The 27,775-nt window shown below is 37.4% G+C and overlaps 1 protein-coding gene across 2 annotated transcripts; it reads right to left on the bottom strand.

Annotated features, from left to right (window-relative positions):
- On the bottom strand, window positions 1-24,802 carry cad (caudal). 2 transcript variants are annotated; one of them, XM_065489987.1, is made up of 6 exons: window positions 24,531-24,802; window positions 22,740-22,910; window positions 21,078-21,353; window positions 14,802-14,828; window positions 5,112-5,257; window positions 1-1,048 (listed from the first exon to the last, which is right to left on the bottom strand). In XM_065489987.1, the coding sequence occupies exons 1-6, from the start codon at window positions 24,757-24,759 to the stop codon at window positions 929-931; spliced, it is 969 nt and encodes a 322-aa protein (XP_065346059.1). In that variant the 5' UTR covers window positions 24,760-24,802; the 3' UTR covers window positions 1-928. The 2 variants fall into 2 exon arrangements, with proteins under 2 accessions (XP_065346059.1, XP_065346060.1); XM_065489988.1 differs by lacking the exon at window positions 14,802-14,828 and having other exon boundaries at window positions 24,531-24,801.
- Between the last annotated feature and the right edge of the window lie 2,973 nt (window positions 24,803-27,775).

Raw genomic sequence — 27,775 nt, 5'->3', positions numbered from 1 at the left:
TGTGTGTTTGTTGCACGGTTGGTTCTCATTTTATTGTATTTTTTCCACATGTAACCATCTCTTAATCATCACATTTGCACATTTTTTCATTCGTTTCCACATTTGCACATTTTTTCATTCGTTTCCACATTTGCACATTTTTTCATTCGTTTCCACATTTGATTGTAAAATAAAAATATATGAAGAGTCTCTATTGGTAAATTAAAACATGTAACATCGAATCCTGAATCCTGAAGCATTTTGTTGACTATTGCGTAAAATCGGAACTAACATTTTTCACTTCCATTTTCTGGCTCTGCTTCCTAACATGGACTCCTTTAAATAAAGTGTTTTTGGATTTGAAATATACTCTCACAGCAACCGATCTCATGCTTTTTGATACAATAATAAGTTAATTGCTCGGTTTCTACAAATTACACATCGCGACCGCCTGGCTGGGTTTCCTCTTTCAAAATAACTCAAAGACGGAGAGATATTTCCCATCAGTATGTATAAGTTCGCCAAAGTATGTTTTGAGATCAAATTAATTGCACACAAAGCAACCGAATTTAAATGTAAAAATTGTAGTTCAAAAGTGAGGACTTCAATCGTTCTGGGGGGAAATGGAGGGCTCGCGGCGGTGGATGTGTAAATTGAAATAAAAAAGGTACGTACTTAAAGGCTAAAAAATTAACAACAAACGGTACAATGTACTAAGTCGAACCGCACAACGCGTGCTCTTTTGTGTTATGTTACTTTTGTGTACAGAGTGGATTTCTTTTGCCTTGTTTTGCATTTTGTCTCTCTCAATTAAAACTTGAGTCTCTGTGGTTTTGTTCATAATTCGTAATCATCAACTTCTCGCAGTTTGTACTCGCAACAGTTTTCAATCACTGAAGTCAAACGGCTCCGGGGGTCCTCCGGGGGGCAGCCCGGGGGCCCCTGCTGGTCACATGAGCGGGTGCTGCAATTGCACTACGGCATCCAACTTCTCCTTGGCAACCAGTTCGTCTCGCTTTTTCACCTGCTTTCGCTCTTTCGCGCGTCGGTTCTGGAACCAAATCTTCACCTGCGAACATATGGGGTAAAAGTACGGCTTTAGCGAAAGTTTTCACAAATAATTTATAAACAGTCCTAGATAATGACTTGTTAAATAGCAGATCACGATTTGCATTTTCGGTATTATACGGTCGGTAATTTTCTGTGCGTTTGATTTTGTTTTACACAAAAAATGAGCTCTATTACACATTTTTGAGACTACAAATTGCATAAAACCATCGTTAGATTCAAAATCCATCTAGAAATGCCAACAAATGTCAATATCACCGGCTAAACGCTAAAAAAATGCCTTGCACTTGTTGTTGCATATAAAATTGAACTTGAAGCATGTTTTCAGGAGACTTTTTTATTAATGAAACCACTAATGCCTTTTGAACCTTATTGATTCTTGAATACATTTATTTAAAAAAAAACCAAATTTAATAATGAGATATTAACCATACAGCAATTTCTCGATTCTAAATTAGATGTATTCACGATAGTTTATTATACCCGAATCCACATGATCAGAATGATAAATATTTTAGATAGCGCTTCATATTGAACCTATCTTCATGTCAAAATTGTTTAATTGTTAATGTTTTATGTTAATGTCTGTACAAAAATTAAACGCATTTTTGAACCCGTAAATTCGAATTTATTTTTATTTTAAAAATTTTGATTTTGAAAGCGACAGACAAGTAAATATTTGCTCAGCTATCTTACAATTTAATTATGTTTGGAATAAAAATGACTTTAGGCAGCTCATCTGGAAACTACGTTCGTGCGTTAAAAATTATTTGAACAGTGCCGATTTTTAAAATGACATTTCATATAAAATGCGTGAAATTTATTGCGCTAAATCACCATTTTGAATTTTTGGTATTTTGCATGGGTGTTTTAGAGGAATGACATAGTTCCAGGAAATAAATTTGATGCTCATTTCCTGGTAAATTGGAACAGGCGTGGACACGTGGAAATCACACATAATCAGGAATTTCTCAGTTTGAACAACGAACTTTGGACCAAATGATGTGCTACTTTTCACGGGGAACAAAGAGTAACTCTGCAACACTTCATCAAAACAAATAAAAAATGAAGTTACCGCGTGGAAATATATTTTCTGTTCTAGAACCGTCTTAAATTGAAATATAATCACCGATTTAATTGAATTAAATTACTTTTATTTTTTCTCATTGCAATGCATTTCCATGCAAGTATAGTGTGACTCAAAAACATATTTTAAATTATTTTGCAGCCTGGCCGGGCAGAGACGGAAGTTGAACGGAAGTGAATCAAATTTTTATGAAAAACAACGAATTCCACGAATTTTCCCATGGTCAAGATTTTTTATTCAGAAGAGAAATTTTACGGCAGTTCACATGCGTACAAATCTATAAATAGAGGCGATGGAGAACATATAATCTCTCCAATTAATTTTCTGTCTCTGCTCCGTTTTAATTATTATCATTTACGAGCTGCTTAAAAACTGCATCTCGACTCTCCCTATTGGCTGTGGACAGCTTGTCCCGCCGTCGGCATTCGAACATCTCCACCATGACGCGAGCAGAATAATTAAAATAACAAGCCAAGCCTTTTCGAAAAAGCACGCGCGTCGCAAGTGAAAAAATAGACGTGTTTAAAAGCTGCTGTCGTCTTCTCGGAAAATAATTTTTCGAGTTGTTGCGAGAGCGCGCGCCGAGGGAGAGAAAGATAAATTATTAGAATGGATTTGTTTTCCTTGGTTTGAATGCAAATGAGCGGCGACGGAATTGAGGCCAGGGAAATATCGGCGTCTGCGGAGCTTTCACTCGTCGAATGCTGGTTCACAATCGGGTGCAACGTCGATATTCCAGCACAAATGCACACGTATGTGAACGCCAACCGACAAATAATACACACGAGTCGCGCCATTGCAGTATAGCAGCAGCAGGTACAATTATTATGTATTGCATGCGCACTGCCCATGGGAATTGTCAGCGCGGTGGCTGCTGCTGTGCCAACGCCAGAAAAGACCCTGTGCCGATTTTCCAGCTCATTATTCATTCAGATCTCGCATGACTCGCCTCCAGTTTTGCTGCTCTTGCGGCCGCATCGCAAAATGAAGACGCCGCCGCGCCTTTATCTCTGCGCCCGTGGGGTTCGTTTAACAAAGTTGCATGCTCAGGGTTCCCACATTCCTCTTACAAATGAAAAGTTTATAGAGACGATGAGACAGTCTCAAAGAAAGGTTTAACTGCAATGACAATCCAAAGGAAAGTGACAGTCATTTTTACAGCTTCTTTCTTTCTATCAATTTATATTAATAAAATAACATATCAGTCAAATAAGTGTTATAGTCCTCAGGATCTTTAGAGAGTCGAAGATTGACATAAAAGGCATAATTTGTTTTTTGGCATTTTCCGGTCAATTTAGATTGCGATATTTAACTGGAAAAAATCATTTCACAAATCAGAATTTTCAGAAACAATTGTTAATACGCTTGGAATTTTGATTTGTTGTTTAAAAATTTTTGTAGATCTGTAGGTGACAATTAAGTCTACAAATGTTTACGAATTTTAACAATTCAATTTAGCAAATAATGGCGTCTAAAAATCGACTCTTTTAACAAAGCCCAACTTAAACTAAACCAAACTAAATAGTCTTAAAGAAAACAATTAGGTATTTTTGAAAACTTAAAAAATAAAATTCTTTGAAAAACAGTTTTCTTTACCATCCATTTGATTTTTGGTCTTCGAGGGGCTGGAAAAACTCTAAAAAAAATTGGTACTTTAAATAAGAAAAGTTGCAAGAAATATCTGAAGAATATTTGCTTCGTTCCGGAAAACCAACAAAAATTTCCAATGAGTCGGGAGTGAGATTCTCAATGTTGTAAAAAATTCAAGATTCAAATAAATAAAAATGGACATAGGTATTGGTTGACGGTGCGCAGTTATTACCAAATCATCGATTGATTTTGTCAGCTCGCGAGAAATCAATAAGCCAAAACGGCCTTCGGTGCCAAGGAGGCGAACGTGGGTGTCCAGCATGTTGCATAATTGCGCAGTACGCGCTCATTAATTAAGGTTGATTGCAACAGATAGTGCGGCTGACGTCGGTTGCTTGCTTTGGTTTTGTGGTTTATTCTGTCTCATAATTATCAACACAGCAAACCATGTTAAAGCTTTTGTGGGATCTTAATGAGCAAAAAGAACGTGTAACGCAAGCCTTGGAACGAATTACTCGGAAATCCGTCTGACCACTAGAACGTTTTCTTTTCACATTTGGAGGGAATTTTGGCGTTTTACTCGTTGGAAAACTATATCCCGCTTCCGTGATAAATAGGGCTATGAATTTTAGACAGTATAGACTATTCTGACATTTTTCTGTTTGAAAGAAAAAAACAATCAACCTTATTTTAAGAAATAATAATTCTCATGCATTTAGCACAATATAATCCTTAAGAAACCCTAGAAAATAACATTTGTAAAGACATTATTTAGAATATTCATGTATATTTTATTTTGGAAAATTGTAATTTTAACGAAAAAAGTGTAAAATGGTTAAAACGATTGAGCAAAAAAGTAATCTAAAACCGTCTAAATCGACTGTATATAAATGCAATATATTTTGCACTATAAAACAGTCATAAAATATTCAATTTGCGATAAAACTTGTCTAAAATTTACAGCCCTAGTGATGAATTTAAGATGATAAAAAAGTCTCATTTCCTTCTAATAGTCACGGGATTATCAAATTAACACGACAATCATGTAATAAAAAGCCGTTTGTCAATAGCTGCCAAAATCAGCTAAAATACGTCCAAAAGCGCTATTTTTATTCTTTGTGAGATTTTTCATAATTTTAAGTTCATTCAAAAATATATTTTGATCGATTTTTTAGACTTACACATTTTTTGTTAACTTCTCCGTTTTGTTGGAAGATTTTAGACATTTTTAGTCAGCATCCAGTAATGATTTCTCAGATTTATTTCACATATAAAATCGTTTAAGTTAAACAGCAAAAAAATGAGCTTGCAATGAATTCTTTAATTTCTGCACTATTAATCCTATAAAACGCAATTGACAATAAATAATTACAAAATATGCATTTACCTGTCTCTCTGAGAGCCCCAGCGTGGTGGCCAACTCCGATTTGCGTCTTATTGTGATGTACCTGGAGTAGTGGAATTCTTTTTCCAGCTCAAGCCGTTGATGGTCACTGTAAACGACGCGGTACTTGTCTTTCGTCCGCGTTTTTCCTACAACACACATAGATTGCAATTAATAGAGTGACGCAGAACAGCCTTTCCACATAAGAAAAAAGCAAATAAAAAGGCAAGAAGTTGTGTGTTTGTACGTGTATACATTTCACAAAAGCGGTTCGCCTATTTTCATATTTATTTATTCAGTCGGCCGCCATGCTGGCCCAGTCACGCACACCGTTCTTATTTTACGATATTTTTTTATCTCCAAATGTATTTAGAAATGCTGGTTGCGTGCAGTCAGGGCGGAGCCAAGCACACCTGACCGCCTCACCTGCCCTGCCCCTGGGGGCAACCGAACCCCCGAAGCGGCCAAATCGGAGCAGCGCCTTCCATGCAAATCAACCGGAAACTCTCTCGTCGGACCTCTCCCTCGAGAAATCATTCGTAATACGCTTGAATTAAACGGCTAAAAGAGTCTCTGCTCTTAGCTGTTTCTATTCTTAGCCACTCTATTAAGAGATCAACAAAGAGGGAATTTTAAATAAACGTTTTTTTACCTAAATTGTGTTTTTTCTGGTGGGTAGAAAAAAAAATTGAAACCGATGTCTTTTCATTCCAAACATTGTTTCTTTTAATTACTATTTATCTTTCTATATTGACGTAGACACAATATATTTAGATTGTTTAACGATGTTAAAGTTAAAATAAAACACCAAAATTTTCTAAATTTGTATCTTGTAAAAATATAACATATTGATTAATTAAATTTCAGTCTGCTGGGCACTCAAGTTAAAGTAAAATTAAGTCATGCTTGAACAGTTTTCCGTTCTGCATTCTATTCTGATTTTCATTGAAACAGGGGCGTAAAAAATTCTTATCAGCGCCTGTGAGAAACGCTTGCGAGCTGCGTCGTGGCTTTTTTCCGGTAAAACGCGTTTCCTCACATGCTCTCTGCTCGTTTAACGCGCGCACACACAATCAAATCAAGAGCGGCCTGTGTTTGTTATTTATTTACCCGTCAGCACACGGTGTGTGAGTGTGCGATATGTATTTTCACGTCTCATTTGTTATCACATTATGTTGTGTACACACACGAGTATTACGAGGAAGAGAGAAGAGCTATAGCTGGGCATGCTGCTGCGTGCATGTGTACCAAAAGCGGGAGAAAATTGAGGATTTTCTCCTCACATTCAAAACCATCGAAGGTGCCACATAACGACAAAAAGTGGATTAATTATATAATTTTGAAGATCCGTTAAAGACAAGTGTAGCAATTTCTGAATTTCTGATCACTTCAATTAGTGTCGTAAAATCGATTGAAACCAAACTTTTGGCTAAAATATCATCAGAATTCCGGTAAAATTTTTAAAGCATTTTTAAACATATTTTTGCAAAAAAATATTAGTTTTCCTGCACTTTCCGTGACATTCTAATTTATTCTCAGAAGGGATAAAAACCTCAAATTTAAGAATAATTAAAGTTTATTTTACATTTTAAAGGATGAATATTGTTAAAATGGTATTGCAGGGACACTTGATTCAGTGTTAAGATCAATGAAATTTATTTTAATTGTAAAAAATAGTGACGAATAAAATATCGAGCCGTTATAACTTTAAATGAAATCATTAAAACCCCATTTGAACTAACAGGTTTTTTAGTTCATTGGACAGTGTTCGTTCAGAATAGTAAAAATGGAGAGCGTCATATGCGCGCGTCCTCTTTACAATTCGCGGAATGCGCGCTTGGATTGTTCCGAAACAAACAATGATTGCAGTGCCGTCGGCGCGCTTTGCGAGATCAAAAAGGCTTGATATTTGCTAACGATGAGTCAGAGAGGCGCGATGTGAGATCAGCACTCCTCCCTGCCCGCGCGATGATGCTCTTGGGCGCTCCATCTCGTCATTGCATCATCTCGCCATCCTTTTCGATTCCCGCAGCCGCTTTTATACGACCGCCATATTTTCAAATATAGCCGAGTTAATTAAAACGGGCACTTCATAAAAGCGCATTTTATTAAAGACGCGACGCTTCGTTGGTAACATTTGCTATTTTTATCAGAGAGATTGGCTGGATTTTCCCAGACGTATCTTTTCTTATCGAAGCAAATTGGGATTATCCGTGCTTATTTGATTTATAAGAAAACTGGTTATTTCCTGTGACGAGTGCATTTAATCGAAAACGATGATGTATCAATTTGAAGAAATCGTTGCAAGTCTTATTCAATTTTCCTCGAATAATCGCGTCTGTTACTCAATTTACTAACAATTGCGAGAGAAAATAATGTGGGAAATTCTGATATTTATATATGCACGCCTTTTCTATAAGACACTCTGCAATAAGAGGAACTAGCAAAAAACGTGTATTTTAAATTGATTGCATAAGATATTAGCAAATCTTCCAATGAGAAAAAATGACTTTGAATAGAAAAATGCATTATTAATGTGATAAAAAAACACTAGATATTATTTCTATCTCCCTTATTTTATCATTCTCTAATCTAAGGCTATTAACCCAGATTTCTATGTTGTCAACTCTCAAAGATGATTTAAATCGAATTTAATTAATTCCTATTTTCAATTCTTAACGTCTTTTTATGAAGCAAGTTCTTGATTTCCAAGCTGAAAATATTTTTCTTTTAAACTCTGACACAACATGTTTAGATTTCTGAAAATTGATTCAAGCTATAGTAGTAAACTTAAAATTTGGTTGTCAACAATTTTCTGATTGATCTAACGTTCCTGAAGGGTTTGGCTTAAGGGCGGACAATTGGCAAAACTACTCTCCAGTGTTTTTCTTTCAAATGTCACCGCAATTTTCTTCTACTTTTTTAGATGTATTTAAATAGAAAACCCCAGCTGTTTCATAATTTGTAAAAATAATTCAATTTTTTCCTCTTATCAATTACCCATTCCGATTTAAATCAAGCATTCTGTGTCTTGAGTGAGAGAGAGAGATATATATATATACTAAATTTAATAATTAAAAAAACCAACAGAATATTTTTAATTGATGTTCATTTTAATTTTGTACAGGGGATCTATTTTTAATAAATCATATGCATTTTTAGAGCTCTAAAGCCAAATACATATATTAAATTATTTTAACTGTTGAACTTTTTAAGTAGCTAAATAGGACAAATACTGCTTTAAAAAAGTCTCACTTAAAAATTGATGTGCTCAATTTTTTCAATTATTGCCAAAACGAATCATTTTCATTTTGAAACTACATTAAAAATTAACATTGTTATATCATGTTACTTAGAAATATTTGTTATCTTCTGTACATTTAACCTGCCCTTGTGTAATGTTTATTTTGGATTTCAGAGAAAATCTTAAAAGTCTGGATAAAACTGACATTTATTTAATGGACGGAAAATTATTAAAACATAATAAAAGCGTTAAAAATTGAAATTTTCCAGGAAGGAGTTACTAATCCCAACCTGGTCCTCATTTACAGCGTGTTGAAGTGAAAAGTCAGATAAAAACCCTCGTCACATAAATCAAACCGCGAGTGTTGAGTGCTCCTTAAGCAGTGAGCAGTAAAAAGCTGTCAACAGAATTGCTTTTGTCATTTGGAAAATTGATTCCCGCTGAGTTCACCAGGTTGGCCCTCTCAGGAGTCCGAGGGAGCCACGCGCCACCGCCCTCCAATGGCCAGCTGGGCCTTATCGGCGGCGGCGGCGGCCACAAACACGCCTGATCGCAGATAAGGGGATTAGGGCGGCCCCCTTTGAGTTTGATTAGCCATCGTGGTGACAAGGAGACGCTTTCTTTCGCGGCCTTCCTGGCACAATTCGCCTTGTCAACCGCGCTGCACACGCAATTGATAAATATACATCTACACTTCTTCCATATATATGCGATTCTGTTTGAGTAACGATGCTGAACTTGGGCTTTTTCAAAACAGAATGCAGCCTGCTGTGTTTCAGGTGCATATCGAAAAAAGGGGAAAAGATCGGAAGTAGACATAACTAAAATTTTTAATTCGAATTTAAAGCAGACCTTGGCTTTTGCTTTGGAGAATAGTGACATTTTCTTAAATTTGTTTCTTGCCAGAGGAGAAAGTATTTGGAAGCGTTGCAGGGGCTTGCATTGTTAAAATTAACACAAAAAACGAGTAAAATCATATTTATCAAGCTACCTCTTAGTTTCTCCTGAGCCCAAAGAAACATTTACATCATATCATTTTAAAATTTTTCACTTTAAAAATTCCTGCAAACCTCCCCCAGACCTTTTTTTATGAGGCTGGAGAGAAGAAGCAACACGCTTTCGTTCTTTACATTGAGAAAAATCATCCTTTTAACCAATTAAAACGCATGCTCCAAGACGTTTCACGCAACAGTTTTGGCTGCGAAATATAATATTTATGCTCTGAGAAAGAGCAGTTTCAAGAAAGAATTCAATATTGCTACAAAGTGAAGCAACGCAGGAAGCAGGGGTAAAACCGAAAAATTACACAATTTATTACAGATAATTGCATCACTCCAAACTAAACAATTCAGGCAAGAGAAGAGGGAGGAAGAAATTTGTGTCAAGTTTTTAAGTGAAGAAATTTTGTTTTAAATAATTGCTAACGGGCCAAACTGTCCACGTTTCTTGTTTCAGAATCAAATGAATTTTTTTCAATATTTTATTGGTTCATATTTTCCCCTGATAGCGAACAACTCACGAAAAAACGCTGCGTCCTAATAACATCACGCATGAATATCATGGGCGAACGGACCTCATTGGAAGAAGCCAAGTCCAAGAAAAGGACCAACTCGGTGTTACTGGCCCCGTACAGGGGTCTTTTATTGAAACGCTAAACATTCATCCCGTGAAATTCGTGCACTGGAAAGGTGTAAATCAACCAGCACTCAACCCCCTAACATATTGTATAAGGGCAAGCAAAGCATGCGCTCTACCAACGGCGTTCCAAAACTAATTCGAATTAAAAAATTAAGTATGTATATGCCGCATATTTTATTATTACAACTGAAACTTGCAGCGGCCGAATGTTTTCCCCACCTGATAATATATGTGTCTTTGCTCCTTCAGAGCTTAGCCCTTGACGCTCCTGGACAGGCCCCAAATTGTAACGAATAACTCTGGTCTATGGTCTCGTTTTACGATATATGCGTCAAGTCCGGTAAGCACCAGCAGTGCTGACCGGAGTAGCTAAAATTTGGTGAAATTTTGCGGCTGCATTCGTTCATCTTTTCTATTTACAAAAATTTGACGATATGCCTGCCCAATAAGTCATCACGGGCGTCGACACGTTTCAAAGTGGAGGCCTGCTCTCATTAAATCGACTCAAATGACGGGCATAGAGAGGACGATAAACCCTGCTTGATATTCTGAATGAACAAATTTACAGCCTCTTGGCGAGCGAGCGTCTAATTACCCAGCCAAACGAGCGCAGACTTGCCATTGAATCAAAGCGGTGCTCGTGCGGCTCGTTGCCATTAAAAATGGAGTTGTTGGCTCCGCGAGCAAACATGGAAAACGCGCGGCTTGGCGGCGGCGGCGTTTTGTGCAGCCAGCGAGAGAGCCGCGGCGCGCCGAGCAAGCGGGTTTGATATCAAACGAGCGGCACAAAGGAATGCATGATGGCCGCGGAGATGCAGGTGAGTGGAGATTGGCTGAGGCCTCGTCACGCAACACACCTGCAGCATCTCATTATTCCGTTCTCAGGCCCCTAATTGGATATACACCTAGCAAGAGAGCCGTTTTGTGTTTTTCCTTCGCTCGCTCCGAGAGAACGCGCGGCGCACTCTCTCATTATTTATCCACGATACCAAATCTAGCCGGCGCTTTTTTGTGCCCGCAGTCTGTTTTTCATTTTATCTGCCAGCCAGATGCCCCGGACCCTGAGCAGCGAGGATCCGACCCAAATGGCCGCCTTGCCGCATCAATGCCGGCTTTTTGTTCTCCGTTGAGAAAAGTGCCGAATCTTTTCATTATATGCCTCGGCGGATGTGCTCCGATGGCACCCGAAAAAGGGAAGTTAAGAGCATTAAAAAAGCAACCGCCACGAATCCTTCAAAAGGGTTCAAGTCGGTTCGCTTTTATATTTTTTGATACCTGAGAGAGGAATGAACTGTTGAAAAGCCTTAAAGGGTTGCATTGAAACCAAATTTTTATTATAGAAGAAGAGAAAATTTCCGAGAAAATCAGCTTCTTTGTTTGGCTATGCATTTGTTTTTATCCCGTTGTAAATCACAACTGGATTTAAAAAGTAACATCGGTGGCAACCAATTTAGTTTTAGTGTCGACAAAATCAGAGCAAGAAAATCTTTTTGTCTAAACCTGCCTGGTTTGAAATCGGTGGGAGGAATTGATCCCAAAGATTACAAGCACTGAAAATATCCTGCTCAAATTGCAGAATTCGAATTAAATATAGTTAAATATAGTTAAATATAAGAGCTATCACACGCGCACTCAAACTTTGCGCCTGGGTGTAACAGCCTAAACTCTAGTGCATTCAAACAAAAAGGGAGCCAAATATCTCTCTTGCCGAACTGACTGACTGATTTTCTTTATTTCCCTCTGTTATAAAAAAATGTTTTATTTTTTTATCTGTTGTGTTCTGAATGTGGGGAGGTTTGGAGCATAGTTGCTCTGCTGATCCGCAATAAAATCACTTTGAATCTAGAATTTTCGGTGGGTGAGATAGCCGAATTGTGACCGCGTGCGGTGCAAGTGGCAGCTGCAAAAAATCGCAGCGAGGCGCGCCAAATTAAGAATTCGATTAACCTCCCACCACTAATAAATTCACAGCTACGTCCATAGTTATTCAAGATCAAGTAACGTATAATACTTAATTCCAATCCACTTTAATTCACTTAAGTGAAGTAAAAGTACTCAAAACTTAACACGCTTGCAAAGACTACGATCAGATCATATATCACCCCTGCTTTTCCTTTCATATGCTGCGCTGAACGAAAAAATAACAGTTTTTAACGTGAGCGCCATAATCATTATTGCCTGGTATAAATCACTTAAAAATTAAAATAATGTAGAACAACTGTTGGCCACCGTAAGCTCCCGCGTAATATTTAAAACGTTTTATTTCGCTGATAACTTTGTATTGCCCCCAATAAAATGCTGTGTTTATGTATCCACGTGCGCTGTAAACTAAAAAGAACGTATCAATCTTGTGCAAAGGCTTTGTCCATCCCCCTTTTGGATGCCAGAAAATCGCCTTGAGCCCAGACAAAAATGAATAACAATGGCAGAGACGGGAACAAATATTTTTTACCCGGAACACTCCAAATCCCAAGGTGAGCCAATGCGGTAATACGCATTGCCCCACGCCATCGCTCTTTCTTTTGTCATGTGCAGCCTCAAGAATTTGCTTTGTTATAACACTGTTGACAGCTGCTGGCAAAACAATGTAATGGATTGTCCCTTCCCTTCCTCCCTCCAAGTAGATATTAAAAAAAACCTTTTCTATCCAGCAGTGTTTTCAAAGAGCACGCGAACTTTCCTTCTTGGAAACGCTCAAAGGGATGAAGCATGAAATGCGCGTGACGTAAAGGCTTACATAATTCAATAGTGCCCAAAAAGTGAAAAAAATCTCTTGAAATTCAAATCATATTATCTCTTATTAGATGTTTAAATTAGTGTTAAATATTTCCAAAAAATGTAATAATAAGACTTGTAGTGTGGTGAGTAGTCGGGTTAGTAGCCATTTTTGTTATTTTTCAGTTGGCTATTGCTCACTAACACCACAAAAGCCCATTTTCTCCATAATGTGAAAACTCGAAAAGGAGAGGGGTGAGGCTTACAAAAGCGCCTAAGTTCGAGCATTTAAACGGAATATTATACACTTACGAGGAATTGATCCAAAATCAAGAAGAATTAACAAATTTTCAAGGGGGAGAAATTCCCTCATGGACAGCTGTATCAAAATGGTAATAGATTTAAATTATTGTTTGGACTGAAATTTCTGAAATGTTCGCTTTCAATCAGATTAATTTCTAAGAGTTAAATTTCATTTTTAGCAATGCAGAAAACATTCATTCTTTTCTCCAAATGATTTTCCGGCGAAACACAGATTCATGAGCTGCTTTTGCGCATGCCGCGGCGGTCACGGGGCGGCAGGCCAGCAGTTACACTGTTTAAGCTGGTCATATTGACGATGACAGCGTTTTAACTAGTTTTAAGTATGTAGAGAGCTTGCAAGTTTTAAGCTGGTCAGCGACCGTATGCCCTAACAAGCTTTTAGCTTGTCAAGAGGGCTTAAAATCGTGACGAGTAAAAAGCGATCATCGTCAATTTGACAAGTTTTTTCCTTGTCAAATTGACTCATTTTAAATACAGTGTGGTTGCTAGTGTCCGCAGAAGATGCAGGGACAAAATTGTGACCTCGCAACTATGAATATTACTGGCCCCGATTGGAAATGACAGAAAATTATAGGCAACCTTCCTCAAAAGCACGATTGTTTCCATATTTTGCAACGCAACGTAGATCGAAATAACTTACTCCTTTTACTTAGGAGCAGCATTCTCATGCAACACAAACCAAATATTAAAAAATTTGAAAAAAATTACAAACTTTCTGGAATGCACTGAAAAATTATGAATTTTCCTTCAACACCCTGACTATAGTGAAATTCCAGGGCTTTTCTTCAGCTTGCAGGATATATGTTAAGGAAATTTCGAAAATTTAGATTTTATGATTTTATGTGTTTCATGAGAGAACAAAAAAAATTCAAATTTATATTTATGGGAATATAAATCAAGTGCTAATTTCTTTTTGATTGATTATCTCAAAGAACAACCTCATAAATATGTTCATAATTGATCGAAATTTTAAAATTCATTGATGATTTTTATGTGCTGATAATCAAAGATAATTTTTTCATGAAATTAAGTGTTTGAATTTTTTAAATCAGAACTAATTGGTAGCAGATTATGAAACCTTCATAAATTTAAAAAAATGCATGCACGAAAATGAAGAGGCGTTTCTCGCGTCAGAAGCCAAAAAGCGAACACAACAGAGCAAGCATTAAAAAAACACTCCTGCCAATGCCGTGCGGCCGCCGCCAGAAAAATGTCTTTTACGCAAAGTGCAAAAGTTTTGAAAGGCTCCCGGGCGCCGTCAGTTGGCCCGACTCCAACAATTTGCGACAACAATGCGCCGTGGCCGCGCAGAGAGGGTTGCCGGGGCAACGGAAACGATCCAATATAATGGTGTGTCGTGCGCGCTGCGCGGTGCAGGCAGAGAGAGAGAGAGAGAGAGAGAGAGAGAGAGAGAGAGAGAGAGAGAGAGAGAGAGAGAGAGAGAGAGAGAGAGAGCTCTCGACTCTAGCCGGGCGAGTGGTGCGTGGTGTTAATTAAAGTTTGCCTGCATTAAGGAGGCCATAAAGCGATTACCATTAGAGAGACAATGGAGCAGCACAATTTTATGGCGGCCATAAATTAGCAGCTCTTTGGCACCCGCGATTTTAAAATATTCGCGTTGCACATCAAAAAATACACAAACAGCAGAGGCGGCGGCGGCACGGCCAAATGACTGCGGAGGACTTTGACGGCCCCCTCGGGGGCCATTCGCCATCGATTCAGCCCCAATAAAGCATGCGAGAGAGAAGAGTGTGTAATGTGTGGTGGCCTACCCGGCAGTTCTCCCTCCGGCAGCTCAACTAAAACAGAAATAACACACTCTCAGCCACCTCACACACAATTTTATGCGTTACTGCGCCCGCAAAACTCACATTGCAACACAGGGTAAAATTATAACTACACGCCTTTGATTTTCCAACGCGAATAAATTAACATTCAGAGCGAAATTTCAGTCTTTACAAAAATCTCAACTTTCCCGCGTTAAAAATTTGGAAATTTCACGACATGCTTTTGGTTATGTTTGGAATCAAACGGCACCGAAACCTTTTCAACCCTTTTGTGTTTCATTTTATTGCACCCAAGTGATTAGAAGCCCCACGGTATTTATTGGTCCATTTCCCTTGGTGTGTGCGCCAGAAATTTTAACGAGCGGGTTCCGTCTTCCTCAGATTGAGGCACAAAAGACAAGTTCGAGACAAAAAATTACTTTTCAGCGGCGGCTTGACACAAAAGAGTTTCGACCGTTTCACAAAAATTTATCGAGCCGCTTTCATCACTCATTTCCACCCTCAGACCATCAAAAATCCTGTGCCGTCCTTGTAACTTGGTCATGAGACTCGGTTTATAGTTCTCTCGGGAGTTTTTCCTCCCCGCCTCATGCGTTTTCCCGTTTTTCTTTTCGTGCTTGTGTGCAAACAACCATCTCGAGAAAAACAATGTTGCGGAGAAAAGGTACAGAGCGAGAAAAAGTACCCGACGCTCGCAAAAAGTCGGTTTTTAATGTTTTACAACTGCGAATGGTTAAAATAGGGAAAAGGGGAAATTTTTGAATGCTGAGAATGATTCTAAGTGGCAGAATTGCCTGAAAATATTTAAAAGGAAAGAAAATATCCAAGATATTTTAATTAATCTCGAATGTTCTTATATTTTGTACTCAATCCTGGTGTTTTTCCGAACCATATTATTTAAAATATTTCCATGCATTCTTGAGCTTGGAATACAACAAATCGGTTTTTATTTCCAGCACCTCATTTGGATGCATAAAAACAAATAAACTAATTCGTTCCAATGTTTTGCTTGTTTTTTGAATTGGAAGTTTTTAAATGAATGTTTGATCCCGTTTTAGCCCATTTTTTTAATTCGAAATAACATATATTTTTAACAAATTCTTTAGAAATAATTGGAGAGACCTTAATGAGGAAGAACCTCCAAAGCTTTCTCGTCATTATGCTCTGATGCATTCCGAATCATGTTTTTTTTAGACGTAGCGGCCAATTATCTTTCACTGAAAAGATACACAAGTCCATTTGTCGGCGTTTTCATTCTCTATCTCTTGTCCGATTCTCTTTTTGGAGGCCACACACTGGCCGCTCGTGTGTGTCTCCGCGTTCTGCGGTTTCGCTCTGCGGCAAGCAACCAAGTCGGAATATAAGAAATTTTCGAGTGAACGAGACTTACATCCATCAAAAGAAGTGCTCTCGTGCTCGGAACAACATTCCTTTGGGATCTTTGAGCGATGCTCTCATCCCGAGGCTTTTTAATTACCGCTCTGTTGATATCTCAATAACCCACGCATCTCCAACACATTTTCATTTTGTGAGGAATTAAGTGTCGGCCGAGCCAGGGCCGCTCCTTTCCCATAAACCCAACTACACCCAGCCGGCAACATGCATTTTATGGCCCAATGCAAAATAATGCTCGCGCCGTGTGTGAGTAAGTGAGTGTGTAAGCAGATAGATTTTTCCATCTCGTCCGAATCGTAAAATCCATCCATCGCGCGCCACGACGCCAGAAATGAACAGGAAATTTTAATTTACGGCCTCTCGATCGGGCAGAGCGAGCAGCACACGCGTTTTAATTTTATAATTTTTTTTCTCTGCTGAGCCGATCCCAGGGCAAACACAAAGCACACCACACCTGGGACATTGTAAAGTTCAATCCTACATAAAAATATTGTTGCCCGCCTCCGCTGATGGCTAATGAATATGTCGGTTTTCTTGGAACGCTGATTTTACTATTGAGGGAACATTGAATGTGGTTTTTTCGACTAACTTTACCTATTTTATTTCGACTAGTCTCTTAAATAGTAGAAATAAAACATTTAATGTTTAAAAAAATGAAAACATGGCAAATCAAAAATCTGACGTGAAAATAACCTTCCCAAAAAAATTTTAGCCTGCTTAGCAAATGAAAAATATCATTTCATATAGTAGAAAAACTCTGGATAGGGTAGTATGTTTCACAAATTTGACCCTTACCCCCTCTATATCAACTCAGTGCTGAGATGCATCAACCCGTATTTCAACCTAACACGATTTCTAATCTAAGGTTAGTTTTGAAAACGCAACAGATACATGTTTCAAACATTACAAACCTCAAGGAAATAAGTAGCTAGCTTCGTGTACCATAAAAAAAGCAGGAATATGCTTTTACGAAATCCAGGAGGCATTAAAATACCAAGAATTCAAAATCCAAAAATTCTACCATTATTCTCTTCTACAGCCTGCACTTTCATTGATGGGGACGTGCTAAACCGATAATCGAATATATCGTTATGTTCGAGCCAGAAAATGGGCACAAATTACGAGTTGTTAATTATTTCGATGATCACGCATTAAAAAACAATTATCTATCTGCTAAACCATAGTAAATCTATTATATGAGTATTTTAGCTGAAAATCTCAATCAAATGTCAAATTTGTTGATTTTCCAGCGCTTAACAAAACTAATTTTATTAATTTCTGGGGAACCACACACACCCATTTCAAACTTCCCACAAATTGACGTGCCCTTCTATTGATTGCTGTTCACAGAAAATCCGGAAAACGTTTATCAATGCAAAAAATCAGTCAATTTTCCAAAGGGTAACTCGTCCAAATCGATTGTGCATAATTTTAAATATGGAAACGAAACATGCGGCTAATTTACTGATGGTTTGTTAGCAAAATAGCTAATTTTTTTAAGCATGTAGAATCCGATTGTTCGCCACAAAATCGATAAATTCAATAAATTTGAACTAAAAATTGATTATTTTTGCACATCCATATTATTTATTAATATTTTTAAGGTTGAAACGATAGATCAATCACATTTGATTATGAATTTTTGGGTGTAAAAATCTCCCCATCTCTAACATTCCTTTTTTTTAAAATAATATTTTTAAGCACACCACATATTTAATTAACAACTTTGAATTTAACAACTTCAATTTGATTTGAATAAATCTCAGACGCAGAAACGGAACCGTTTAAACAGCAATCCAATCGTGATAGCTATATATTCATCTCATCTTTCCACTGTAAAATGATAATCAATCAAACCATTGATTTGAAGCATCATAGTCACGCATGTAATTGATGTCATATACTCATCAAGGGGCAATAAATCATAAAAAGAACCACCATTCAATATCTAAAAATCTTTTCAAATAGTTCTGCGGCTGTAAAAATCTCAACTTCCTTGTTTTGCTCTCGTTGTGAGCGCAAATCTCGCGTTGGATTGCACTTTTCACGTACGGAATTAATTAACAACAGCGTACACGCGTGTTTGTTTTTAGCTGTTTAATTAATGAAATAAATGTTAAAAACAAACAACACATCAGCAAATGAGCAAACTCCAATATTTGAGTAGCCGCGCGGCATTTTATGACCCTTCTCGCGGTAATTACACCGAGGCCCCGTGTGTTTGCCTTTTTAATTTTCGCCGCTTTGCGTCTCAAAATGCCCACTTTCAAATTTGTCTTCGGCAAACAAACGCTCATTGTCAGCCACAATTAGCTCCAGCTTTAAATGGCAAACAAAACTTTACTCTAAGGGATTAAAATGTATGTCTCTAGCGGAGATAATAATACCTTCTAGAAAACGTTAATGAATTAGAAAAATGAAGTACACTAGTTTCATTTAATTACCTAGCAGCTTGTTGAAAATCTTTTAAAAAGTCAATCCTTTCAAATTTCAACGAATCCTTGATGAAAATAAAGGAGAAAGGCGTTTTTTACTAATTATTTGCCGGCCCAGCAGCTAAACCATGCGCGCAATTGAGTATGTGTTTAGCAAGCATTAAAAAAGAGATTCACTTTCCGGCTGTGGGACGTTTTATGAATGTTGTGACGGGGACTTTTATGAGCCAATAAATTTTTTATTATTTACTATTTTGCCGTCTATGGTGAATAAAGTGTGTGCCTGCCTCTGCGCGCGTTGGCATTTTATACACGGCAGCACTTCTCGCGCCGTCAAGTGTGTGAGCATTTAAGTTTATTGTGGTCATAATGCTGCATCAATTAAATTTTTCGCGCATACGCCGAAAGCCACCTTTTGCCCTTTTTTACGTTACATACGCCCGCCGTCAATTACTTTGCTTTATATTTAGAGTTTATGCTTATTGCCGTGTAACTGATTCCCATTCATCAAGTGTGAAAAGGCGTGTGTACACTTGTACTTGTCACGGTAGTTTGAAAACGGAACAAAGCCCATGAGATGTACTGCCGGTTTTTACGTTATTGCTGCTCATTTTACAATTTTGTTCTGCAGTTAATATTTATTTAATATATATGTAATATTTTAGCTAGCACAAAAATAAGATGCGAAGATTGAATAAATTTGAGTTAAAATGAATTCAAAATGACACCTTCTCTACAGTTCCACAGGGCACAGGGACAGGGCCGCGTAATTTATCTGTGCTTTCAATTATTAACATGGGATAGGAAAAAGCGCGATGTATGATTTTTAAACCATATGCGGATAACTTTTAATTCCATCTAAAAATGGTTTAAACTATTTTTAAAGTGTTCAAATATTTTTCTTAAGATTTTCAAATTTCTGCTGCCCTTAAAATCTTGTAAGTCTAAATTCCAGAGAGAAATTTGAGAAGTTGGTTTTATTGCAACTTTGAGAACAATTTATTTTTTTTTTGCATTGGTAAGTTTAAAAAGGAGTTGCATTAAATTCACTTCTTGCCGACCATGAAGACAAAGACCAACCTCTTCTCAAATTCGAATTATTAAAGAGAGTCCAAGTTTCAAGGACAACAATCGATGGGTATCAGAAAACGCGCAAAACCGTCTACTGAGACCATTTGGCAACTGTTAAAAATCAATATTTTTGCTCCAAAAATATCTATCTATTTCCAAGCGGTGTGTCGAAAATTAACTAAACTGTTAATTAATAATTCTATATTTATCAATAAAATTGGGATTTCAAGACGTTGTTTATTGCCAAGTTTGAGGCCCGTGTAATGCGGCTTTAACTGTTTATTCCAATATTATCAAGTAATCTTCTTGAAAAGAAATCGCACCAAAGATTTTTTTGCAATTCTTTTGTTCGTTTTTTGCTGTAATATGAAAATATGTTTTGCATTATTTTCTATTATAATGGCTTTCCCATGGGAAAAAATAAGAAATGGGAGGCTAAAAAACTGTAAAAGAAAAGTAATACCATGCACGCTCTCGTATTTTACGCATATTATAGCAAATATTTTTTAGCAGGTCAAAATTCACTAGTCGATTGCCTTTATTTTGAACTTCCATTAGTTCTTTTCAGGTTTCCATTAAGCTATATCGAAACACCACCACTTTTTTTGTCTAGGAAAAGGAAATGAAAAATCACTTCACAAGCGATTTCGACAAACTTTGATCATTTTAGACGGTTTTGTGAATTAAAAGTCTTAAAATTGCGTGGAATGAGCTCATTTGGCGTCTGTAATTAAATCAGACGCGCAAACAAAATAATAGTCGATTATCGTGGATTCCCGACTTGGACCTTATTAACTGTTGTGGATGTCATAGGCTGAACGGATTGATTAAATAAATAAAAGCAAGGAATTGACAAACAGAACTGTCAAAGAAATGCGGGAAAGGTAAGAATCATACTTTTCTTATGTCTACGCAAAAAATTTCTATCAACACAAGCAACACAACAAAGATTAAAGCTCACATTTAAAGATAGTCTACTATTAAAAAATGGACAGTTCTCGTAACTGTCTTTAAATTACTAAACTAAAAAAATTGTACCATTTTTTCATTAATTATTTTAAGGATTAAGCACAAGTAAGAGACAAATCTTAGGATGAAAAATAAATTTTAACAAAAACTTCTCTATTGATTATCAAAATGAGACCCCCCTTGTTGAGATTGCGCGATTCTACGCGAGTTTTCCGGGTTTTCCCGTTTGAAAATGATGAGTTTCTAGGTTTGAACCGCGCGCCGCGCGCGCATCTCATCAGAAATAATAGAAATTCGCGGCACACAGTGGTAATTTTTTAAGCGGGAAATCGGTCCCCGAAGAGGGCGGCAAACAATGGGTCCGTTGGGGTGCAGCGCGCGTTGTACTCACCAGGGGTGGGGTGGTTCGTGTACGAGGGCTTCTTCATCCACTCGTAGGGGCTGCGTTCGCTGGACGGCCGCAGGTTGGCGCCGTGCAACTGCGGCGACCCCGCCGAGCTGGACACCCCGTCCGAAGAGCCGGCCAGCCCCGAGTCGGCTGGCGACGGGTGCTGCCCGCCGGCACCCCCGGGCGCCGCCCCCAGCTGGCTCAGGTCCTGCGGCTGCGGGGGCGGTGGCGGCGGAGGGCACTGCTGGAACTCCAGGCTCGGGCTGAACTTGTATGGCCCTGGAGCAAAACCAGAGCGCCGGACTATTTCAAAAGATTTTCCTTTGCCATTGCAAAAATGTATTTTTGACTATTTGTAATTCGTTATTTTTAAAATTTGACCAATTCTCAAATAGGAAAGCATTATTTAACTCTAACTTGCACAGGTGTCGCAATCAAGTTAAAACTGAAATATTCAAGTGAAACATATAGTGAGAACTATATATTATATATTTATTTAAAGAAACACCAATGGTGTACAACATAGTGTGAACTATGTATTTGAACAATTTATACACCTGGATCAATTTTGGTTTATAAAAACTCCTTTCTTAATGTATAAGAAAAACTGTATTTTAATTTTATAATTTCTCATTTCTGTATCTGCGTATTTTTGAGTGGCGCAAATAAAATTTTATTTTTACAAGAGCAAGTATTAATCACAATGAAATTCTCATCGTCACCCTATTTTACTGTATATAGTGAATTTGGACGTTAGGTTTGGCATCTAAAATTGTGTTGCACCTCTTTGATAATCCGAACGGTTCATGCTGTTGCAAAAATATGAATCTTCATAAAAAATAATTTTAAATTAAAAAAAATACGTAATTAGTTTTTCCACTTTTATTAAATATTAAAAAGTAATTTTGCCGTACAATTTTGCACTATTACTTTTTTAATTAATGTAGACTACTGGTTTTAGAAATTTAGAATTGCTTTAAGTAGCAAATACCAATTTTTTTCTTCGAATTCTAACGATTTTCATGAAAGAATTTTAACCATTTTTTTGGTACAAGCCCAAAAAACTCGGCCTCTTTAGATTCTCATATGCTTAGACTTTTCATCAAGATTGACTGAAATCTATGTCGTGTAAAACGTTCCCGCTGAAAACACGTTTCCCACTTGGTGTGCGTGCACTATAAAAATATTAAATTGCTGTTTAATTATGGGATCTATACCGATTATCAAAAGCACCGGCGGCGCTTTACGGTACTCGGCATCATTATTCAAACGTGAAGCAAGGACACAAAAGAAAACTCTTTCTCCTTCGTGATATGAAATTTAGATTCGTTCTCTTTACTGTACACTATGAAAAAAAACTAGATGCTATTTTGAATTTGCTCAGCAACTATTAAACACAAAGTGGCCAGAGATAAGAAATGGCTTTCCTGGAAAGAAAAATATAATGCAAAGCAAACTTCACCATGCAGCACACGCACGCCTAATTTATCAGGTCGCTTAGTTTTTAACACTTTATCACCAACTGTTTTAAAAAAATATCACAAAAAAGCGAGAACTAGAACTGAACAGAAACTGAACACTGAATTTTTAAATTTAAAGTCGAAAATATTTTTTAATAAAATTTGGACGGTAGTCACAGAGCATAATAATGGAAAATCAACAGACCTCCAGGGCTGTTAGGCGAGTGCGCTGGTCCGACGTTGGCTGGGTTTGGCCAGTCATCAAAGTGTCTGTTACACGAGCTTCCGTAGATCGGAGAACCGTGCCATGGCGGTGACGATGCAGCGGCCAAAGGAGCGGCCGTCGACAATTCGAATGCCTGCTGCTGTCCGTAAACTGTGAACACGACATTAGGATAAATTTAGTAGATCTCGACATATAAGTTTAAAATATCACAAGAATTGTATTTTTTTTTAATTTTCAAAATTTTCCATGGTTTTTCAACGGTTGAATCAAAAAATTTTCAATTCAAGGCATCCAGGTGTTCTATATCACTTATAGCTTTAAAAAAGAAAAAGGTTGCTCTCTTTTTAAAATTATTATAATATTGCTTGAAAAATGAATCCCATATTTTGAAATCGTATGATATATTATAGCACTAAGCTGAGTGCTTAATTTGAATTTTGGTTTTCCTCGACAAAGAAATCAACTTAAAACGTAAATATCAAATATTTCCTACCTCAAGTTATCTTTGCGTTAAAATATCCATATTGTTTGCTGACCTGCTACACTGTTCCTTTAATAATAAAATTTATTGCAGGCCAATTTGAATTTTATTGCAGCGGGCGGAATGACTATATGGCAGGGTGAGTGAATAAATATGGGTCCTCGGACGAAGATGCGGCGTTCGCCGACAGTTCAAGCGCTCGTCAACGCCCGCACACACACTTTTCATTTTCATCCAACTTTTTCAATAACGATCAAGTGAAAGGGTGATAAAAGTCCCGTGTTAATTCCTCTTTTTTTAAAATAGTCAATTAAAAGTCATCTAGCAAATAAAATACTTAATAAATCGGTTTAGCATTCATTAGTCATCTGCTATTTTAATTTTGAATGCATGCAAATTGAGACAAAATAATTCAAAGTTTACGAGGGAGCAATAAAAAGCTATATGCACACAAACTATAACAACTCTGGCGCTGGAATTTATTGTAGTGCCATTAATTTTCAACGCACAATGAAACAAGTGCATAATATAAAATGGAGTGGATCACTCAATTGGGGGTTCTTTTACCCTTTCTTCGTGTGTTAAAATTACCTAATCCGAAAGTAAATCAAAGCTATGCATTTTGAGGGTATTTTTTTCAAATTTGTCTCTTAAACTGGTTCAAATATATTAGTGTAAAAATATGGGAAGACTTATTTAAAACTTTCAATTCCAAAGAGCTAACAATTTTCAAAAGGATATTAGATTTTTGCGAATGGGATTATGTTTCTATAGAACCAAATAAATTTTTCCATTGCTGCTACTGATTGAAGAAGCTCCAGGTTTTTGCTTTTAGTGATAAAATATTTAGATAAAACTTGGCAGCGTGGAAATATCCCTTTTTGCACGTTTCCAATTATTATGAATATAAATTTTTGCGTTTGAGATGAATTTGGCATGGATATTTCAGCTTTTTTATTCATCACAGGCTCCAATTATTAGCCTTTATTCATTGCCGAATTTTCCTCAAATACCAGGAATTGTGGAAATGGAAACCCAGGATCATGAAATATATCAAGGATTTACATTTCGGCCTTAAAAACACAATAAATTGGTTTGATCACTAAATTTGAAAAAAATTGCACGTAAGGACAAACCTGTAAAAACTGGATGTGTACACTTGAATTGATTTAAGATTTACATTCTTAGTTTAATTTTAATTCCTTTATCACTGCCGCTAATTGTAAGAAGCACACCGCGCACACCGGTCACCATATAAATTTCGCACTTTTCCGAGTCCTTTTACTAACCTGAAGGGCTGGGCGCTGCATTGTCCGGCGAGGGGGCCAGTATGCTGCCACAGGGGGTCAGTTCGGTGGGTCCGGGCGAGGAGGCCGCCTGGGCGGCGGCCGCGGCGGCCACCGCATAGTAGTGCTGCTGGGGTGCGAAGTGCTGGTGCTGGGGGTAGCTGCCGTAGCCGAGGTAGGCTGCTTGGGCGCGGGGGTGCGAGTTAAAAAGATGATTGTAGTACGACGACATTCTGCTCAGGCCATCGCCTCGCCACGACTAACTAAGGCAGAGAGCGGCTGGCGGCTGGCGCGAGGCTCGCTCTGCTGGCCGCCGGGGCGGGCGCAGCCAGAGGAGGGCCCACCGTAGCCATTCGCGCGGCCGAGGGGCGGGACTTCGCTCGACGCTCTTCAAATTGATTCCTCCGTTCAATTAGGCTAATTGATAGAAGGGGGCTGCACGCGGAAATTCTGCCGGAGTGGGCCTGACATTCGCGTCCGTAAAGGGGTGGGTGCTCCGCACATTTTTGCACTCGGATTATTTTTGTTCCAAATTTGAGGAATTTGAATTGGCGACGAATTTTAGTTTTAACTTTGTCCAAGATGAAAAAAATCGATTGATCATCTAATCTGCGTGATTTAATGCTTAAAATCAATATTGCAATTACCATGCAAGTTGAACTGAAAAATTGAGCACTTTTCACTTTGTGATATAATAATTTAAAAATATTCTATCAGCCTATTTTTAAACTCGACTATGACCGAGGCAAATTTGATTGCTTTCCCATGCACCCCCGCAGCTCACACATATGTGGTCAATGAATCGTGCTGCAGGGTGCACTCTTTTGTTAGCGCTTTTCTTTGCGTTAAAAGTAGCCCTACACACTGTTGCCGCACTGGCTCCTTACACAACGACTCATGCACAATCGTTCCCTGACAAATAGTTACGCGGAAAAGTGCATGGTACTTCTTGATGATACCACTTTTTCTAATAAGAGTTAAATCCCTTTTTAGAAATCAAATTTAAAAATTATTATAAACTGTAGATTGCCAAAGATATTTGTTGATATCTTGGTCACCTTGTATTGCAAGTTGCCAATTAGAGCGAATATGAAAGCAATTAAATTGAAGGCCGACTAGATCCTCTCCAAAACCCCTACCCTTAATAGACCCTCCCTTGGGACGCAACCCTGATGCTTTACTCCTCCTATTTCCCCCATTTTTAGGGTGTTTACATTTCATGCAGAAAAGTTACTTGGAAATATATATACCCTCTCAAAAAAATCATTAAATTATTCTCTGATAGTTTAAAATTAGAATTATTATTGCAATATTTTATAAAGCGAGAAGTGGAGTGATACATGGAAATTAATCTCAATTGTATTTAGATTGAATAATAATTTCTTCGGTGTGCAATAATCAAATCAGGATCACGTAAAAACTAAATTTCAGAATTTGCAGAATTTTTTAAATAAAATTAATGGTTTTTCAAAATATATTCCGCTTGATTTCAATTCTTCACGTCGCGATCTATTCAACTGTGGGCGAATTATGATGTGAATTTCCTTTAAAAAAAGCAAAAATATTTGTAATATTTTCATAAGTCGTAAATCAATTAGATGAATAAATTAAAATATCTAAAATGTAAAAATCATCAAATCAAATTGATTTATTATTTCATACTGACTTCTATAGTTTTAAATTGCACCATAGTTAAGTAATCTATAATAAACGGTTTTTGCTCTGCACTCCAATCCACATATGACTTTATTACATATAATAATAATAATAGAACCACCATCACACCTCTACTAAGAGCTAAACACTCCACGCGCAGGAAATCAAATGATGTATGTATATAAATAACATTTTATTATCTTCTTCCACAATATTATATTACAATGTAGCATGAAAATGCATGATTTATTACAACCTGCAAAAAATAATCTATCATATTCACGCGTGAGTGCAGATGCAGATATCCTTCACAATATCAATGCCATAATATTTTTAATAGTATTTTTATGATGATAAAAGTTCAAAATCTTGTGTTTTGGAGAGTATCAAGAGATTTGAATCTTCAACATTTGTCCACAATTTGAAAAAATGATATTTTATTAAGTGTCAGTGGTCATGGTCAGTGCTGCAAAGAGAAATATTTGTTTTATTCTGCCTGCACTCTGTAGAAATAGGAGAAGAAAAACTATTGTCATATTTCCATGCACAAAGCCTTTGTATAAGGGATGCTTTCCGCTATATATTTATATATGACAGCGGAACTCCCAAAAGGTCAATTTTTGTTCTCGCTGTAAAGCGGGCTACTCGTCAGCGCACCCCTCTGACAATTCATACAATAGACGCTAGTCTATAAAGGTCATCCTTACAATGTAACTAGCTTTGATCGTGGCCAAACAATTTGTTGGAACAAGTGTATAACTCTACGTAACAAATGATCGATGAACAAAAAATCACTACCTTTACAGCGTATCCCATTTATAAACTATTTATTGACTCAAGCATCTACTAAATATAGACTATTTTTGCTTCTTCTGTATGTAGGAGATGTTTTAGAAAACTTAATGGGAGCGTGATAAACAAGAATCGGAACAAGTTGTTTAACGGTGTTCCATTAATTTTTTGCTTTTCAAAAGGTTTTTTAGAGTTCCTTCATAGACAATAGGATATTTTACGGATTAATTCTTAATTTTCCCAATTTCCACGCGCCAAAGTCATTTTCAAAATGCCATGAAAAAGGAAAAAAGAGCGGAGCGGAGCTAAACAAATTTCGTTACATAAAAGTAGCCCCCACGGTGAGTTATGGTATTTTCATTGACTTCTTCCGAGGACAATGAAAATATTAATACAGAGCCTTGAGATGCGAGTTTTGTCACGGCACGTATTCTTTTGACTTGGCTTGAATAGTGTGCCCTTTCAAAAATTTGGCCGGGGTAATGAAAAAATCTGAAAACTGCGAACGGAAAACGCGCTGACAAAAAGGAAAGAGAAAAAAGAAACTCTCTATGACGAGAGGTGGTCTTTGGTATAGAAATTTTAGGTTAAGCAAGTTTCTTGATAAAGCGGCTAGATACCGCGCACATGTAGGCACTTTATATTTGAATAATTTATAAAACGTTAAATATATAATATGTGCAGAGCCATAAAAACTGGCTAGCGCGCGAAGCTAAAACGTTTTCCCATGTGCGCAATATGATAAAGTTGAATCTTTGATAAACTTCCTGGAAACTTCAAACTTGGTGTTGGGATTAGTC

Source organism: Cloeon dipterum, chromosome 4 (genome assembly GCF_949628265.1).
Source record: "Cloeon dipterum chromosome 4, ieCloDipt1.1, whole genome shotgun sequence".
NCBI lineage: Eukaryota > Metazoa > Arthropoda > Insecta > Ephemeroptera > Baetidae > Cloeon > Cloeon dipterum.
Note: the sequence above shows the minus strand (reverse complement) of the source record. Positions and strands in the feature narration are given on the sequence as shown.

Excerpts from the sequence above, each read along its gene's own strand:
- cad (XM_065489987.1), bottom strand. The coding sequence starts at position 24,759 with ATGTCGTCGTACTACAATCATCTTTTTAACTCGCACCCCCGCGCCCAA. Across the intron at positions 5,258-14,801 it reads GCCGGAGGGAGAACTGCCGG|GAAAAACGCGGACGAAAGAC; the intron begins GTAGGCCACCAC and ends TGTGTGTTGTAG. Across the intron at positions 1,049-5,111 it reads TGGGGCTCTCAGAGAGACAG|GTGAAGATTTGGTTCCAGAA; the intron begins GTAAATGCATAT and ends ATATGTTCGCAG.